Source organism: Rhinichthys klamathensis, unplaced genomic scaffold, assembly GCF_029890125.1.
Source record: "Rhinichthys klamathensis goyatoka isolate OS25496 unplaced genomic scaffold, OSU_Roscu_1.1 h1tg000117l_1, whole genome shotgun sequence".
Classification (NCBI taxonomy): Eukaryota; Metazoa; Chordata; class Actinopteri; order Cypriniformes; family Leuciscidae; genus Rhinichthys; species Rhinichthys klamathensis.
The window spans coordinates 740,547-759,027 of record NW_026606654.1 but is presented as its reverse complement, the minus strand read 5'-3'; the positions used below and the strand labels follow the sequence as shown (position 1 = coordinate 759,027).

The following is an 18,481-nucleotide window of genomic DNA, read 5'->3' as shown; positions in this document are numbered from 1 at the left end:
GTTGTTAATGATTGATAATATTTGATGAATTCGGAAGGAACTACATACTACTCTTTTTTGCCATTGAAAGATATGGGGGAAATGGTAAATGTAGTATGCTATGCTAGTTAGCATACATTCTGGCTGCGTCTTGGGGACGTTGTTGCAGTAGTATGTTCCTGTTGGCGTATTTTGGAGAGGGGTGGGGGCTTTTGTTTTGACAGCGATGTGTCCCGGAAGTGCTTCGCTCAGACTGCCAACATCACACACTCGGCGGCTAGTTAGCGACCAGTGTGGCGATACTGCGGAAAAGGTGGCAGACTAGATGAGTTTACCGCGACGAAACAATGTTGCCGATTTAGGAACCACCATGTCTTCAACCGCGGCCTGAGATCAGAGAAGCAGACCATGACAACCGTTAACAAATCTGTTATTTTATGTGGTTATTCGCAGACTGATTGTCATGATTTTAGCCCTTGCTAAGCGTGACGTGATTCTGTGTGATTAAAGTTGAGATAATCGATCAGGTCAATGTACTAAGAGCTCCAAAACCGTCTTCACAGCAGATCAGCAGTGCATGTTCGTTTTTAATCGTGCGATTTGTAAGGATAGATGCAAACAACTTATTAGCTAACCGGCTAGCTAATACACTGACTGGCACCAAACATCGACCGATTGCACAGGATTTGTTGTTAAACTCCTGGATCTTCAGCAGAAATGGATGACTTCAGCTCCATCAGTCTGTTATCTCTGGCTATGCTAGTCGGTTGTTACGTGGCTGGAACTATTCCCTTGGCTGTTAACTTCTCTGAGGTGAGCTTGAACCCGAGTTGTCCATGTCTACAGTAAGTTAACGTTAGTTTCTTTAGGACAGGTGTACTCAATATTCAGTGTGAGCTTCGGGGTGTTTAGTTCTCTGCAGAAGAAGATGTGTTTGAAAATGCAGACATCTATAATATGCAGTGCTGAGGTTTTCAGAAACAGGTTTGAGATTTGCATTGATCTTCAAATGCTCGAGCAACCCCAAGGGCAAATGGTCTTCTAAGTTTGAATGTTATATCAACCTAAAGTTTATACTGTAGACACGAGCTGTTTAACCTGCCACCCACGCTGATCTTGTTTAAACAGGCGTCTTTTGTCTTAAAATGCAGTTCAGGTTGATTTTCTGGACAAGCTAATTTTATGGTTTATGATCCACCAAAATGTGTTGTTTTAATGACTATACAGTATAAATAGCAGTAGAATGTGCTCATACGCGGAATATTTTTTTTCTCATAATAATTTTCTACTGTTATATTAATAGGTACACTACAATTTAGAAAGGGTAGGTCACCTAAAAATGAAAGTTATGTCATTAATTACTCACCCTCATGTTCCAAACCCGTAAGGCTTTTTGTTCGGAACACAAATGAAGATCTTTTTGATGAAATCTGAGAGCTTTCTGTTGAAAGCTACGCAATTACCACTTGATGCTTGAAAAAGTTCTTAAAGGGGTCATATAATGGTACATGCACTTTTACAAGTTGATTGTACTGAAATGTGTGTTGGGAGTGCCTTTACACAACCATCATAAAATGATAAAAAAAATCCATCCAGTGTTTGTTTTAATCTCCTTATATGTTTTCCCCTGCCTCAAATCAAGCCGTTCGACCTTGTGACGTCACACGCTCGGAAGCCCCTCCCACGATTGTTGATTGACAGCAACGTAAATGGAAATGTCAAAATGTCAATGTTCCAACACAGACCCGCCCTCGCTAGTGAGCGAGCTGTCAACCATAGTCTGCGCGGTCATTGTTGATATGCTGGAGCACTGTCTATGAGCAGAATGGCGTCTAAGCGATTGTGGTGTTCTGTTCTTGGGTGTAATAACGAACACAGCAGTCATTTTAATGTTCCTAAATCTGAACCGCTGAAGACGCAGTGGCTGAGTTTGTTTTCGAAGGGAATATTCCCCACGAGCAACGTCAATGCTCTCATGTTTGCGCGAATCATTTCTCACCAGACTGCTTTATAAACGAGGGTCAGTATAAAGCTGGTTTTGCTAAGTACCAGCTATTCGTGTTCCTGCTGAATCTCCAGAAGAACTGAAGTGAGTGTAACGTTTTATTAAACTTTATCTTAATATTTATATTAATCTTTGCAAATCGCTAGCTGCACGCTTCACAATGAATGCGTCTAAAGGTTTACACTTAGGGTACATTTACGGCATGTTTTCTATGTATGATGTTCTCAATATAATTCATAATCCCACGTTTATACTGAACAACGCGTTATGGTTATTGTGTTATTGTGTTACAAGTGGTGTACGCACAGAACAGAGAGGCAGGGTGAGCAAAGCTCATTATCATTTAAAGGCATATGCACTGAAACGCCGTGCTGAAAACAGAGCTGTTTTTGACCAAGTAAAATAAGTGTTTTCTTACAATACTAATGAGAATTTGTAATTAAAGTATATTACAAACTTTTAATTTAGACCCTAAAGAATCATATTAGCTTGTACAAAAAGGGCATTATATGACCCCTTTAAAGAGATCGTAAAACTAATCTATATTAATTGAGCGATTTAGTCCAAATTTTCTGAGACATGATCGCTTTATATGATGGAACAGATTTAATATAGTATTTTATTCGCATCAACGATCATAAACAGAAGCTCAACCGAGCCTGCTTGACGCGTGAGAACAAACCTCTTGCAGAAGCTCAAACGTACAGCGTAACACGAGAATGAACCTCATTGGTTCTTGCAGAAGCTCAAACGTACAGCGTAACACGAGAATGAACCTCATTGGTTCTTGGTGAAGCTCAAACGTGCTGCGTAACAAAAGAATGAACCTCATTGGTTCTTGCTGAAGCTCAAACGTGCTGCGTAACACGAGAATGAGCCTCATTGGTTCTTACTGAAGCTCAAACGTACTGCGTAACACGAGAATGAGCCTCATTGGTTCTTGCTGAAGCTCAAACGTACTGCGTAACACGAGAATGAACCTCATTGGTTCTTGCTGAAGCTCAAACGTGCTGCGTAACATGAGAATGAACCTCATTGGTTCTTGCTGAAGCTCAAACGTGCTGCGTAACATGAGAATGAACCTCATTGGTTCTTGCTGAAGCTCAAACGTGCTGCGTAACACGAGAATGAACCTCATTGGTTCTTGGTGAAGCTCAAACGTGCTGCGTAACAAAAGAATGAACCTCATTGGTTCTTACTGAAGCTCAAACGTACTGCGTAACACGAGAATGAACCTCATTGGTTCTTGCTGAAGCTCAAACGTGCTGCGTAACATGAGAATGAACCTCATTGGTTCTTACTGAAGCTCAAACGTACTGCGTAACACGAGAATGAACCTCATTGGTTCTTGCTGAAGCTCAAACGTGCTGCGTAACATGAGAATGAACCTCATTGGTTCTTGCTGAAGCTCAAATGTACTGCGCAACACGAGAATGAACCTCATTGGTTCTTGCTGAAGCTCAAACGTGCTGCGTAACATGAGAATGAACCTCATTGGTTCTTGCTGAAGCTCAAATGTACTGCGCAACACGAGAATGAACCTCATTGGTTCTTACTGAAGCTCAAACGTACTGCGTAACACGAGAATGAACCTCATTGGTTCTTGCTGAAGCTCAAACGTGCTGTGTAACATGAGAATGAACCTCATTGGTTCTTGCTGAAGCTCAAACGTGCTGCGTAACATGAGAATGAACCTCATTGGCTCTTGCTGAAGCTCAAACGTACTGCGTAACACGAGAATGAACCTCATTGGTTCTTACTGAAGCTCAAACGTGCTGCGTAACACGAGAATGAACCTCATTGGTTCTTGCTGAAGCTCAAACGTACTGCGTAACACGAGAATGAACCTCATTGGCTCTTACTGAAGCTCAAATGTACTGCGCAACACGAGAATGAACCTCATTGGTTGCTGCTTAGTCTCACGTAGCCAGACCTTCAGACTGACGGGAGAAGTTCTGGACTCTATCGCAGCTTTTCTTGGCCAAGGACCGCGCAAGAGGACGTTTGACTGACATGTAACGCGACCAATCACAGTTCGTTTTGTTCCGCATCATGTTTAGGGGCTTGACAATATAATGTCGATGTCCCTACAATAACAGACCGGCGAGCATCTAATAAATTATTCATTCATAACGTTGTGCAAGTTTACTGCAACAATGGAGCCGCGAATTTCACTTTTGAAAATCCAGCGTTTAGTTGATCCTGGTAAGCGCTTATCGTCTTAGCTGTAAACACAAAAGGGCTGCAACAAACGATTATTTTGATAATCGATTAATCTAACAATTATTAGAACGATTAATCGACTAATCGTCGATTATTTCGCAGACTAATCAGTAAGTTTGGAACGATTATTCAGCTTTTCCAATTAGTTAAAACATTGAGTTATACATATTCTAACTATAATATAAAAAAAGAAAATCACTTCAGCTTTTGAAATAGTTGTTTTAATGAACTTTGAGCCAACTAAACAGGTCATTCTCTTTAAGTTTTCAGATTTCGGTCCAACTCAAATCACACACAAATGCTCTCTAAGCATTGTTTAATAGGCCCACTGCTTTTCTTAGAACTGAAACAGAAAAAGGGACATTTACTTCAGGACACAAAGAATGGTAAAATATTAATCTGCAAACAATTATTATAAGTATAAAATTACAATCTTTTTTTACATGACAATTGAGCTGACAGAGACGTTCTCATTCACCTTTTAATTTATAGTATGATAAAGTAACTGCCATGATATTCTTCCTATATCATTGGAAGGATATAACATCTCGTTTTGTAAGTCTTCATGATTATTGAACAAAATACAGGCAAGTGATAAGACTATAATAATACCTAATATACTAATAGTGTTACAATAATAAAAACAGCCCTGACTCCTAAGCTCGATCAAGCTTTATTCTATGCAAAATAAGTCATCACATTACTGTAATTATATTACTATTGATAATATTATTACTATTATTAGTAGTATTGCATTCTCTAATAAAGAGAGATTTACCGCTGGTTAGTAAGCTCCAGCTGGAGAACACTCACTTCTCACCGGCTCCTCTTTTGCCGGGATGTTTCCTCTTGCACTCCAACATGCATGTTGTGCTTTTTCACGGGAGAAAAGCAAGTTCTGCTTTGCATGTATTGCACACGACAGCATTCTTGATTTGAAGTTTTGTGAAACTTTCCCAAACCTAAACCTTGCTAGTTCGGATTCGTTTGCACTGTCATAATTCGCGCTGTGTTTTCTTCTACCGCAATAGCATTTGTAAGGGCTGCACTACACTCTAGCGCTACAGCGGCGTAGCGGTCAAATCGCGATATTGCAGGCCCGACTACCCGACAACAAAGATATTTGTCGACAAATTTTTATTGTCGACATTGTCGACAACGACGACTAATCGTTGCAGCCCTAAAACACAACGGCTTTCTTCCACGAGGGGTTATGGCCTCATGGCATTTGTTTCCAGGCGGACCGATAAAGAACGCGACACACACGCGTCTCCCGGACATCCTGTAGAATTCAACCAATCAGATCGCGACTTCGAAACTCCTGAAGTGTTTCCAGAAAAGGGTGCCATATGCATCAGACGTTCAGCCAACGGTCCGTGGCCGTGAGGCTGAGACTAAGTGCTGCTTAACACGAGAATGAACCTCATTGGTTCTCACACGTCAAGCCAACATGTTTGAGCTTTCATTTACCACAACTGATGTGTGATTTGATGAATGTTTATATGCGAATAAAAACCTAAATTCAATCTGTTTTAAAGTGACCGAGTCTCTTCAGACAATTTTGACTAAACTGCTCAATTCATATGGATTAGTTTTATGATCTCTATATGAACTTTTTGAAGCATTAAGTGTCAGTTGCGTAGCTGTCAATGGAGGGACAGAAATCTTTCAGATTTTATCAAAAAGATCTTCATTTGTGTTCCGATGATGAACAAAAGCCGTATGGGGTTGGAACGAAATGAAGGTGTGTAATTAATGATAGAATTTTCATTTTTGGGTGAACTATCCCTTTAATATTTTGTGATGCTGATAATCTCAAAATGGCAAAATACAGCCTTTTTTTAGGTTCAAATGAAGTTTATAATTCAGAAATGTGATTGTACCTGCTGCATGCCTCTTCTGATGAATATATGTTAATGATATCTGGGTTATTCACATGAAGATGACCAATGTTAACCTCACACCTAAATACATAAAGTGTAGCCCGTATGCTTACTGATTCTGCGGTTCGTGTTCTGTCTCCAGGAGAAGCTGAAGTTGGTGACGGTGTTGGGAGCTGGGCTGTTGTGTGGCACTGCACTGGCTGTCATTATTCCAGAGGGAGTTCATGCACTCTACGAGGAAATGCTGGAAGGTGACATTCAAGTTCACACTTCGGTTAATGCATTGATTCCTTTTCTTAATAATGCAGAATGTATATCAAAGTTTTGGGCAGAGTTCTCCCATGCGTAAATCCAAAACTGATATCTAGAAGTCTATCTGCAGGAATGCGTTTATGTGTGGTAGACATGCTACTTTAAATTATGAGTAGCTAGTAGCTTTACAATCTAGAGTAGTTAAGCTATAGTCAAGCTCTTTTTTTTTATTATTGCTTCACTTTAAACTACTAACAAAAGGTTTCTGGCTATTTTGTAGTTATCTATATTAAATGCATGTGATTATATAAATTCTAATTGAATTAGACCTGTATTATTTCTGGCACAAAAGAGCAAGGATTTTTTAATTAATTTTAACGGGGCTATATGTAAGAATTTATGTATTATCATTGTTTTATTGCCAATGTGTGGACAGCATGTAATGAAACTTAAAAATCTACACCTTCCCCGGTTTCCTAGGTTGTCTATGCAAAGCCTGTAGACAAATGTGTATGTGAAGGAACATCAAACCGTTTTGATGTGTGACGTTTACGTGTGCTCCCGAGAGCCTCTCTTCCGTTCAATGGCACATGAAATGAGTGATTATACAATGTTCAGGATAATGCCGAAATAAATCAATTTTCTTTGCATAACATATTGACATTGAAGCCATTTTCATTGCATAACATATTGACATTTATTCAAACTAACTATAGTCTCATGCAGCCAGATCTGTATAGATCTCAAATATACTTTATAATCAAACTATCATATCAGTGTAATTTTAATGATCTCATCTGTCGACATGATGCCGGTGAATTGCGGAGCTGGTGCAAACATTTCCACATCTCTATGATCAGATGCTTTCTTAAAGGGATAGTTCACCCAAAAATGAAAAATTGACATTTACTCACCCTCAAGTTGTTCCAAATTTCCGAGTTTCTTTCTTTTGATATTTTGAAGAATGTGTGGCCATTGACTGCCATAGTTGGAAAATAAATTTTTGGGTGAACTATGCCTTTAAAATATTGTAGCATTTAGCTGCACCACTAATTCGCCATTACTGTCGTTAAGGTAGTAGTTCCAAAACTCAGTTTGTCCCCATCACTGATGTTATGTATGAAAGACTTCTAAAGCTGTACTGATTCCTGTTTTGGTGTAGGTGGGCACCACCATGGCCATGGGCAGGTGGAAGCAGAAGTTTCTGATCAGAAGGTTGCAGACGGAGTGGTGGGACCCAGCAGTGAACACAGCCACAGTCACGAGCAGCTCCACGCTTACATCGGCGTCTCTCTGGTGCTGGGCTTCGTCTTCATGCTGTTGGTGGATCAGATCGGCAGTGCTCACATGCACAACAGTGATGGTCCGTGTTGACAGATTAGAATGGTATAAACTGATGGCATAATGTGTCTGAAACTGTTCTCTCCACACTTTTAGATCCAGAAGCAGCGAGGACTGCTAGCTCTAAAGTCACCACTACGCTTGGCTTGGTTGTCCATGCTGCAGGTAAAACTGATTGAAAAAACTGGTAACCATACATCTTTAATTTAGAGATGCACCGATTACAATTTTCTAGGCCGATTCCGATTTTCATTGAGTTTGACCTGCCGATACCGATTTTAGCCGATTCCGATTTTATTTTTTCTAACCACTTTTTTTATTTTCAATATTTGTGTTATTTATAAAACACCATATACTTTTACCCAAACTGAATAATAAAAACAAGTTTAAATGGGTAAATTTTCTATAAATATTTTCTATAAAGAGTCTTCATTTTAATTTCTGACAGTTTGACTCCAGTTCTTGTTAAAACACACTAGACATGCAAATTCTGTGCATTTTTGGCACTTTTTGTGTGAAATCATATTTATTTTGTCCATCAAAAGTGTGCTTTCACTTTAATTGAGCGTGAGCAGCGCAGCAAAAATAGACTCGGCTATAAAAATGTGATGAAACCCACCACATGGTGAAATTTGACATATTACAGGGTTTTGAGACCATATTAAAGCTGGGTTCAAGCCCTTTCCAAATCTGTTTTTATTTCTTTTATCATTTGTCTGTAACAAACGTTGTGGTTATCTGAAGTCGGCTGATCGCTATGATTTTCAGAAACGGAATTTTGAGAAAAAAATCGGTTTAATTAACTGTCACGTCCTGCTAGCGGGGACGACTGTCGCTCTTTTTCTATTGCCTTTTTTTCATATCACATATTTTAGTAATCATCATAGATTAGGTATCATTCGAAAGCTTACGAACTCAAAATTCATCCTGTGAAAACCGTTTTGAAATTGGACGATTGAGAGGCGAGCAGGGTCTTTTAGGCGAGCAGCTTCAGACTCTGTTGTTCTCTTGTGCTCCGCATCACACCACACGATAACGCTGGATAAAAAACCTCTGCTCCGCCATGCGTGTTCTTAAAGAGAAAGACAGTGTTTTCAGCTTGCCACAATAAATCGCTTTTTTTCTGCACTAAACTAGTGAATTTTCCCAAGATATATTCAGAGATGATAAACAAGATGTTATAGAATAATAATTTATTGAAAACCCAGTTTTGACAAACTGACATTCAATCTATTTTTAGACCTTACTGAAAACTAGGGGTGGAACGGTACACAGAAGTCACGGTTCGGTTCATACCTCGGTTCAGACATCACGGTTCGGTACGATTTCGGTACAATGGAGTGAAAAGCAAAGCAAAAATGCAGAAGGCATTTTTATAAATGTCTTAAACCTTGTATTTTTTTAAATAAGTTTTATTAATAAAGGCATAGAACCAGTTTATTTGTAGTGCACTGACAGTAGTTTTATATAATTAGTTTATTAATTAAATTATTAAAAAGACGAAAAGACCTTGAGATATGTTTGGTAATTGTACCTGAATGAATTTAAAATTAATTTGCTATTTCAGATCAAGATATTTGTTTTCCTTCATTTTAATTAACTAACTTTATTCTCATCTGAATTATAAATAATTGATTTCCGTATAAAATAATACTACCATAAAAACTTTTGTTAACAGTTGTAGGTTACAGTTTGACAAGAGTTTAGAGTGTGACAAAAGCACAATGTTGTGTTTTATTGCGAGTGTACACAAATATAAGTAAACAATTTGCAGTTTTAATGATGTCCTGTATGAAAAAAATGACGGAGTATGTTTTTACGTTTCCACTGTTCGATCGCCCGTGCCTCTCTCTCTCACACACACACACACACACACACACTGTTCATCGCGCGATTCGTGCCCGCGCCTCTCTCTCTCTCTCGCACGCGCGCGCACACAAACACACACACTGTTCATCGCGCGATTCGCGCCCGCGCCTCTCTCTCTCTCGCACGCGCGCGCACACACACACACACTGTTCGATCGCGCCTCTCTCTCTCTCGCACACACACACACACTGTTCATCGCGCCTCTCTCTCTCTCTCTCGCGCGCACACAGACACACACACTCCTGCATTGCAATCTTGATCGCAGCCTGTTCATTGCTGCGTTAACAGTCACACCAAAAGCGAATAGAGCGAAATTTATCGCTATTTAAGAGGGTTTTTTTTTTATTTGTACCGTGTATTCTGCGTGCAAATTCGTGCACCGAACCGTGACGCCCGTACCGTTTCGGTTCAATACGAATACATGTACCGTTCCACCCCTACTGAAAACGTACCAGCGCGACATCCGACGGGTTTTCCCAGATCGCATCACAAATAGACTCATGCGACACTCCTGCTCGACGCTCACGCGCTGCTCCAGGTGGGAATGCACTCGTTGATTAACATGCACGCCGGAAAAAATGAGCGCCGCTTGCGGTGTGAAACGGTCGTAATTCGCAAGGTTTCCTACATCTAGGTTCTGTGTGCACGTGTGATGCTGATTTTGCGTGATGTTAATCATGCGGCGCCCGAGTGCATTTGACCGGCATAAAATCGGCATATGTCAGACTTGACCGCCGATCATGGCCGTTCACGTGAAAATCGGCCAATTCCGGTCACCAGCCGATCAATCGGTGCATCTCTACTTTAATTGAGATATCCAAATGTGTTCTATGTAGTATGTTATTTTGGAAGCTTCAGATTGTCATTTTGTCATATTTGTAATGCTGTACACTACCGGTCAAAAGTTTGGGAAAATTAGGTGGGTTTTTTTCCGTGTTTTAAAAATAACTGGTTTCTATTTGAATACATTTCAGATGTTATGCACTTGAAGGCTGTGTTTATTTGATAAAAATAATTCAAAATACTAATATTCTGAAACGTATGGTAGTTTATATTAAATAACTGTTTTCTGGGTTTATATGCCATTACTCCAGTCTTGAGTAATATCTAATATGCTGATTTGGTTCTCAGTTGTTAGCAAATATATTGGTGCTCAATTATTAATAATGGTTCTCATTAATATCGATGTTGAAATCAGTTTTGGCTGCTTAATAAAAGTACTGTTTTTAACATCGATAATAAAAAGAAATATTTCTTGAGCAATAAATCAGCATATTAGATTGATTTCTGAAGGATCATGTGACACTGAAGTAATGATGCTGAAAATTCAGCTTTGCCTTCACAGGAAAAAATATATATATCAAAATATTTTGCAATAGAAAACAACTCTTTTGAATTGTAGTAATATACATTTTTTTACTGTATTTTAATCTAATACATGCAGTCTTGGTGAGCATAAGAGACTTCTTTTAAAAACATGAACAAATCTGAATTATTCCAATCTTTTGAGCAGTAGTGTATATTCTGTGTTCTGTAAAATCTGACCAATAATCATATTTGATGTATCTGTGGCTCCAGCTGATGGTGTTGCTCTCGGAGCTGCTGCATCCACGTCTCAGACCAGCGTCCAGCTCATTGTGTTTGTGGCCATTATGTTGCATAAGGTACAGTCAACCTTAATGAAGTTAATGCACTTCTACTCTAGCTTGTGTATTACTCTAGTGTTCTGTGAATATAGTTATGATAACCTGTTGCCGCTGTTTCTCATTTGTATCGATTTGTTTAGAAAGACCTGCTGAATGACTAAATGTAAATGTAAGCGCCTTTCCAATTGTGTTTCCAAATAAATTCTCCAAATATTTCGGAACGTAAACACAATATATTATAAATGAGTAAAAGCAAAATAGCATGTCAGTCCAGTCTTCAGTCACATGATCCTTCAGAAATCATTCTAATAAACATTTATTCTTATTCTTATTTATAATTCTTTGATAAATTGAAGTTTCAAAAGAACAGTATGTGTGGAATAGATGTTTTTTTGTTTTTTTGACAATGTTAAAGACTTTACTGTCATATTGATCAATTTAAATCTATTCATTTCTTTCAACAAAAAAATCTTATTGACTGGCTATAAATCAATACAGCTATATTTTACATGATTTGTTTTTTTTAATGAACTGTGTAGCCTTATGAATGTGTTTCTTATGCATTGAAAATGCAAATTTTTTATACTTATTTAAATTTAAGTCTATGACGCTATTTATTATATTTCAGGCTCCTGCTGCATTTGGACTCGTCTCTTTCCTCATGCATGCGGGTTTAGAAAGAAACCGTATCCGGAAACATCTATTAGTCTTTGCCTTGGCTGCCCCTGTTTTGGCCATGCTCACCTACGTAGGACTCAGTCAGGTATGTTCAAGTATTTAAATAAAACAGACAGTATTTGTAAGCCTTGTTGGTGTCAAATACTACGTCATTATCAACCGTTGAAGTTCATTTTCTATACTCAAGAGCGCAAGTGCACACACATATAGTACCCGGATGTGTTCTTGATATCAAGGATGCATCGAATGCAGACTTGAGAGAATCGAACTGTTGGAAATTTCAGAAGACTATAAAAAAAAAATAAAAAAAATTGTCATCATTTACTCAACCTCATGTTGTTCCAAACCTGTATGAGTTTCTTTCTTCTGTTGAACACAAAAGATATTTTGAAGAATGTTGGTAACCAGACAGTTCCCTTTAATTCACTATCCCTTTAATTCAGATTCCTGTTGCAAGCTCACAAATATGTGACGACAAGTAAACATTTGTCATTTTGTTTTGCTTAATTTTAATAAAGTGATAAAGACCTGGAGAAAGCCTGCAGTGTTTTAATTGGCATATTAAAAAAGAATCTCAACATTGACAGAGCACAAGTAACATTAAACATACATACTCGTTTTCAGAAATGCATGCGGTAAAATAAAACGACATAAAATAATATGAAAATGTTTTAATAGGTTATTTTTAATATTACAATTTGCCTCAAGCAATTCAGACACTAATTTATTTAAATATGTGCTGAATTGGAATATAGGGTTTTATGTCTACTAATTACCTCATACTGGCACAATAACTAATATAACTTCAGATGCTTCACCAGGGTTACATAACAACCATGGAGGCCCACGCTATGTTTTTCAGATTGGCCCGCAGGCATCCCACATCCCATCGCCATGGGAACAGCTGAGTGGAGATTACTCACCTCTTGCTCCCCTGCTATGAAACGCCCCATTATTCTGTTTCTTTAGACAGCCTGGAAATCATCGAGAGATACAGTGCCATTTTTACCGCTGGGACGCCAACAATCATGAATATTTAATGTTCACCAAAAAACGTTTCCACCTCTCTGACTGTGTCCTAGATTCACTCTTTATCTAAATGCCCTGATACGCTTCAAGCGAAATCGAAGAACAAGTTGAAAATGGCGTCACAGCGGTTCGTTCTTCGGTTTCGCTTGAAGTATCTCAGTGCCTTTATAGTAGAAAATGAAGTTGTACTTATGAAAAACGGTGTCAGTCACTCGTTTAATTTGATTTTAAGCAATCGATTGTGTAAAGTGTAGGGATGCACGATATATTGGCCATCATATCGGTATCGTCCGATATGTGCATTTGGTAACGCTTCCTTTTACAGTACTTATGTGTACTTACAGTGTACTTACCTAGAAAGTACTGGCTAATATAAGGTAAGTACATGGGTTAGGGGTAGGTTCAGGGTTAGTACCTAGTTATTACCCAGTAATTATAATTACTATAATAAGTACATGGGTAACAGGACTGTAAAAGGAAGCGTTACCTTGCATTTTTAATGTTATCATTATCGGCCCAATAAGAAATTTCAGTTGATAAATAATGGATTATTTCCTTTGGTTGAGACATTTCAGATGTGCACTGTTCGCCATGATGGTTTTGAATTGCTTGAAATATGATTGTAATCACTTCAAAAAGAAAAATATGATTAAGTACAACGTGCAGTGGAAGTCTGTCAAATAGGCTACATAAAATTATAAGGAGAACATTATAATTGTGTGCTTGGGACATGGCTTTTAATGGTGAGACTTTTGTTTTTGTAATCAGGCTATCAAAAATGATGTAAAGATTTAGATTTGGATTTATCTGCCAATATATCGCTTATCAGCTTTCAAATAAAAATAATTATCGGCCAAAATGTTCGTATCGGTGCATCTCTAATAAAGTGCTAAATAAATAAACGTGACGTGACTTTACTAGAGTGCCGAATTGCAGATCTCGTGCAAACATCCACGTTGCTTTGATCATATATCATTTTCTTATGCTTTATTAAAAAATTGCTTGCTGTTTTCACAATTTGGTTGTTTATTTTGTTATTGAGAGGAAAGCGTGCAGCACATATTTACATATTCATCTAAACGTCGCTCGGTATCGGATGTTTAACAGTTTTTTGCTGCTCACCTGTCAAACTCTGTTTTACCCCTAAGCAAAGAACTGAAAAGAGCTTCGCCGTGAGTATATCGGGCCCTTAACCCTTTTCCTCTTCTTCTATCCAGAGCAGTAAAGAGGCACTATCTGACGTCAACGCCACCGGTGTGGCCATGCTGTTCTCCGCCGGCACCTTCCTGTACGTGGCCACGGTGCACGTCCTCCCGGAAGTGGGCGGCATGGGCGGCCACAGCCACACGCCCGGGGCCGGCGCAGGGAAAGGACTGAGCAAAGTGGAGGTTGGAGCTCTGGTTCTCGGATGTCTGATACCTCTAGTGTTGTCCATCGGACACCAGCACTAGTGTTCTGCGCTTCAAGCCACAGGTCGGAAAAGTGCGAATGGAACTTTGAACAGCTTTGGCCAAACAACAACCTCACAGAAGCGCTTTGAATCATGCCTCTGTCAGTTTATTCAAGTCGGTGGTTGGAGTGAACGCAGGAACTTTGCAGTCGGGAATGGGATTTGAGGACTTCAGGAATGCGCTGCCCTGCCGCTCCACAAAACACTGTGACTGACAGCTTACGATGACCATACACAAATAAAAGCGATCAAGTATCCAACTCTTCATTTACATTTTTTTTTTTTTTTTCTTCAGTGGTGCTTGTTTAAAAGAATCTGTTGTGGTTGGGTAGTCATGTTTGCTTTAAATTTGGTATTCTTTTGGTTTTTATATGGAATATGTCCATGGGTCTTTTAAATGATGAACCATTTACAAAAAAAAAATATATATATACTTTACAAACATATTAAAATTCATTGGCCCAGAGTAATTATTTTAAGTTTATTTGCACAAATCATAATAATGAGATAACAATATTCCATTAATATGGGAGCATACACTGGGCTACTTGGTTACTGCTAAATTTAAACTAATTTCATCATGTATATGGTTATTGGGACAAATATGAATTAAGGTTATTTTGTAAATGTCTAAAGGTTTAGCGGATGAACACATTGTTCTGTTGAGTTCAGTGCATGTACAGCGTTATTATTTGACTTTTATTCAAACCTGATTGGTTGTTTAATCCTGGAAAAAGGATCTCATTGGTCAGTCAGATGTTTTGTACTGTGATGCTTGCTCAGAGCAGAGCCTGTGTTCTGTAAATATGTATTCTCTGTATAAATGACAAAAAAATACCCTATTTGACATCTTGTTCTCCAGAGTAGTTTTTAGTCTCATTTTAGCTTCTGTAATCGGTGAGAGAGAAAGATTGTGTTTAAATTAATGACATTAAAGGTAATTTTTTGTTCTTTGTCTTAACCGAAGGGAATTTGAGGTCAGTTGGGAAGATTATATGGTGGATTTCTGTTTTGCACTTGAAGAAGTGATCCTTGAGCTGGAAAGCTACTGTTCATCACCAAGCTATTGTTAAGGTTCCCTCTGAAGCTTGAATAGGGAAGCATTAGAGGTCAACTTGGACTACAGCAACATCCTGGTCCTGGTTTACAAAGTGTTGCATTCTTGTTCTGAAAAATGATAGTTAAAGTTTATGTGAAAGCTGTGCGTAATAATGCATTTAGCTCTCTAGCGCCCTCATCTTAACCGTAGTGCACAAGCGCAACATCACTCTCAAATTGTGGAAGATATACAGACGGAGAAGACTTCACGCCGATTTGTAGAAAGGACTCCTCTGAAAGGGAGAACGCAAATCTTACAATGACCTCCGCCTAGAGACTTGGCACAGATATGTAATAGGACTGAATGTTGATTGGTTAGGTGAAATTTTGTGCCATATTGACTTATTTTGACTGATTCTTCTCCTACAGCTCAGCTGTTGCACAGTGTGGGTAGGAAAGGGTGATGGTATTGGGATAGAGATTTTACAATGAGGCGGAACCTGATGAATTCAGTTTTGGGGCTTTTATGTGATCATTCCACAAGAGGAGTATGCCTTATTTTATTCGCAATTGTTTAACTTGAAATGGTTGCAAAGGTCTTTGTTCATGATTTGAATAAACTTATTTTCTTTTTTAATGGATGCAAATCGTACTACGTACCTTATTTTGCCTGTCTAAGAACATTTGGAATTGCATTGAGAAATATTTTCACATTGTAAATTAATAAAGCAAATGAGCAATGAGTAATCATTTAAAAACATTTTTGCAATTTAATTCTCGTTTATTTGTATAGTGCTTTTCACACGGTTACTGTCCAGTAATTAAGAACAGGCACACGAGGATTTTGAAAGCAATCTGGGACATTTTTCAACATTTTTTACTTTTAGTGATTTCACACTGAAGTTCAGAAATATATATTACTCCAGAGTTTTGATATTCTTCAAATAAAAACATTAGACTTTTCTGAAATAAAATTATATAATATATGAGCAATTTACTCGAGTAGGAGTGTGATATGGCTCTATATTAGCACGTATGTGATTAGGCCATAAGCATTAAAAGTTATATAAAGAAGTTTGCATGATGATAGGTAATAAACACAAGCAAACAATTCAGTCAAAAGTACAAAAGCAGCGCTAGTTAGTACAGGATTTAAGTTAAAGGGGACCTATTATGCCCCTTTTTAAGTTTTAGCTCAAAATAATACCCCATAGATAATGTATTACACCATGTTGTACCTGGCCATTTTTGAGTGGAAGGGAAAATATGTTGTTTTCATGCGTGTATCTTTAAATGCAAATGAGCTGCTGCTCCCCGCCACACTTTCCAGAAGAGGGCGGAGCCTTTACAGCTCGTGCCTCAGATACTCTGCCAACAACTAACAAAGCATCTGTTTGCTTTGGATTATATATTCTCTATTGCGGTCACACTCACTTGACATTGCAGTTCTTCATCATCACGAAAGTTTAATATCTGCATGCGTTTGAAAGCCATATCAGTGTAAACTTCTGATATATGTTTTTCTGAGCGCACACATGCGAAGTCTGTCAGAGGGCGCGTCCCGTGAGTATTAAACTTAAGTTCTCTTACACGTCTTATTGGGCTTAAACTGTCAAATACACACAAGGTTATGTCAAAAACACCACACAGTCGGTTATGTCTGTGAACATAAACAGCAAGTAAAAAAGTTGCATGTGTATATTAGATCTGTATTAAAAAGAAAGCAGCGTAATTTACAGTACCTACTATATGCTGTTAACATGAATCAAACAACAAAGAAAAACAGAAAATCACTCACTGCTCTTGATTGAATAACTAAGTATAAATTTCTTACTAGAATGCTGCTGTTAAATGCTTTGGCGAGGAGATAAACATGGTGGACCGTGTACACCTCACTGAGGGCGGAGTCTATGCTAATAAGGCGAAGTCCATCTGCAGTCATGGGCGGGGCCTACGCATTTGTGACATCACAAATCTACAAAGGGCTTGTTCTGAGACACTGTTTATGATTTATGGGGATTAAAAAAGAGGAGTGGGTGGATTATACCATTATGGGTGGTTGTGTACACTGGCGACACACAAACAACAAATTTCCAAATAGGCTCAATGTCTACATATAAACCGTGTATTTGAGGTCTAAACAACTAAATTCTAGGCTAAAAAACTCTTAAAATTACATTCTAGAAATTATAGAGGGAATGCATTAACGTCACTTCCCCGCCGGAACACGCCCCCCTCAGCGGGACTGAGTGGCAGAAGAGCTGCTGCGTGACTGGAGTTAATAGGGGAAACTGCGTTAACGCGAGTAAAACAAACTATTATCAGTTTAAACTAAAAGTTGGACTCGATATAGTGTTCCTTACAACTTATCAAAGATCCAGTGATCCATGGATATTGACATGCAGCCAGGAATCGTGTTTCCTGACATTTATGTGCCTGATTTCGACGCCGGGGAAATAAATGAAGAAAATTTGCCTGTAAACGTTTTATATAAATACAATATAGATAGGTCTAAATCCGAGTGATCACTTACATTAATGTTATACTGTATAATCATCATATCGTCCAGCCCTAAAAGTTGTATAGTTTTTTGTCAGTGTTTATTTAAAAACATCCGATTATGCAGAATATAGTCTGTTCTGTAGCTTTTTGCAGTCTGTAAAAATATACAGTACCTCAGATTTCTGGTCAAATCTAGTTGTACAGTCAATCGCAAAGCTCTTTCCCGTTTTAGATGTGTTTTGTGCAGGGCTCGAGACTAACGGCGTCCTATCGTCCTGGGGACGATAGAAAATGTGTTTAGGACGAACAGAAATATTCTCCAGGACGCCTACAGGACGAAAGATATTTTTGTATGTGTGTTCATTTATTTCTAGCCTATGGGCTAACTTACTTAGAAAATGTCAAAATTAACCGACCAAGTGCTGACTACAACGGAGCGCGTCTTCTCATGCTATATAGCCTAACGTTACTATCACCGTACTCACCCAGAGACTTGTTCCGCGGTACATCTATCAAATGGCTTAATGACATCGTAAATATGTTGCGCTGGTTAAACAACAGATATTCAACGAATAAAAACTAGACA

At 38.5% G+C, this 18,481-nt stretch overlaps 1 protein-coding gene across 1 annotated transcript; it reads left to right on the top strand.

The window, feature by feature from the left end:
* The first annotated feature begins 231 nt into the window (after positions 1–231).
* slc39a9 (solute carrier family 39 member 9) lies at positions 232–14,622 on the top strand. The gene is made up of 7 exons (XM_056255075.1): positions 232–792; positions 6,233–6,341; positions 7,505–7,705; positions 7,780–7,848; positions 11,131–11,216; positions 11,827–11,961; positions 14,123–14,622. Exons 1-7 carry the CDS (start codon positions 697–699, stop codon positions 14,354–14,356), a joined length of 930 nt encoding a protein of 309 aa, XP_056111050.1. The 5' UTR covers positions 232–696; the 3' UTR covers positions 14,357–14,622.
* The last annotated feature ends 3,859 nt before the right edge of the window (positions 14,623–18,481 follow it).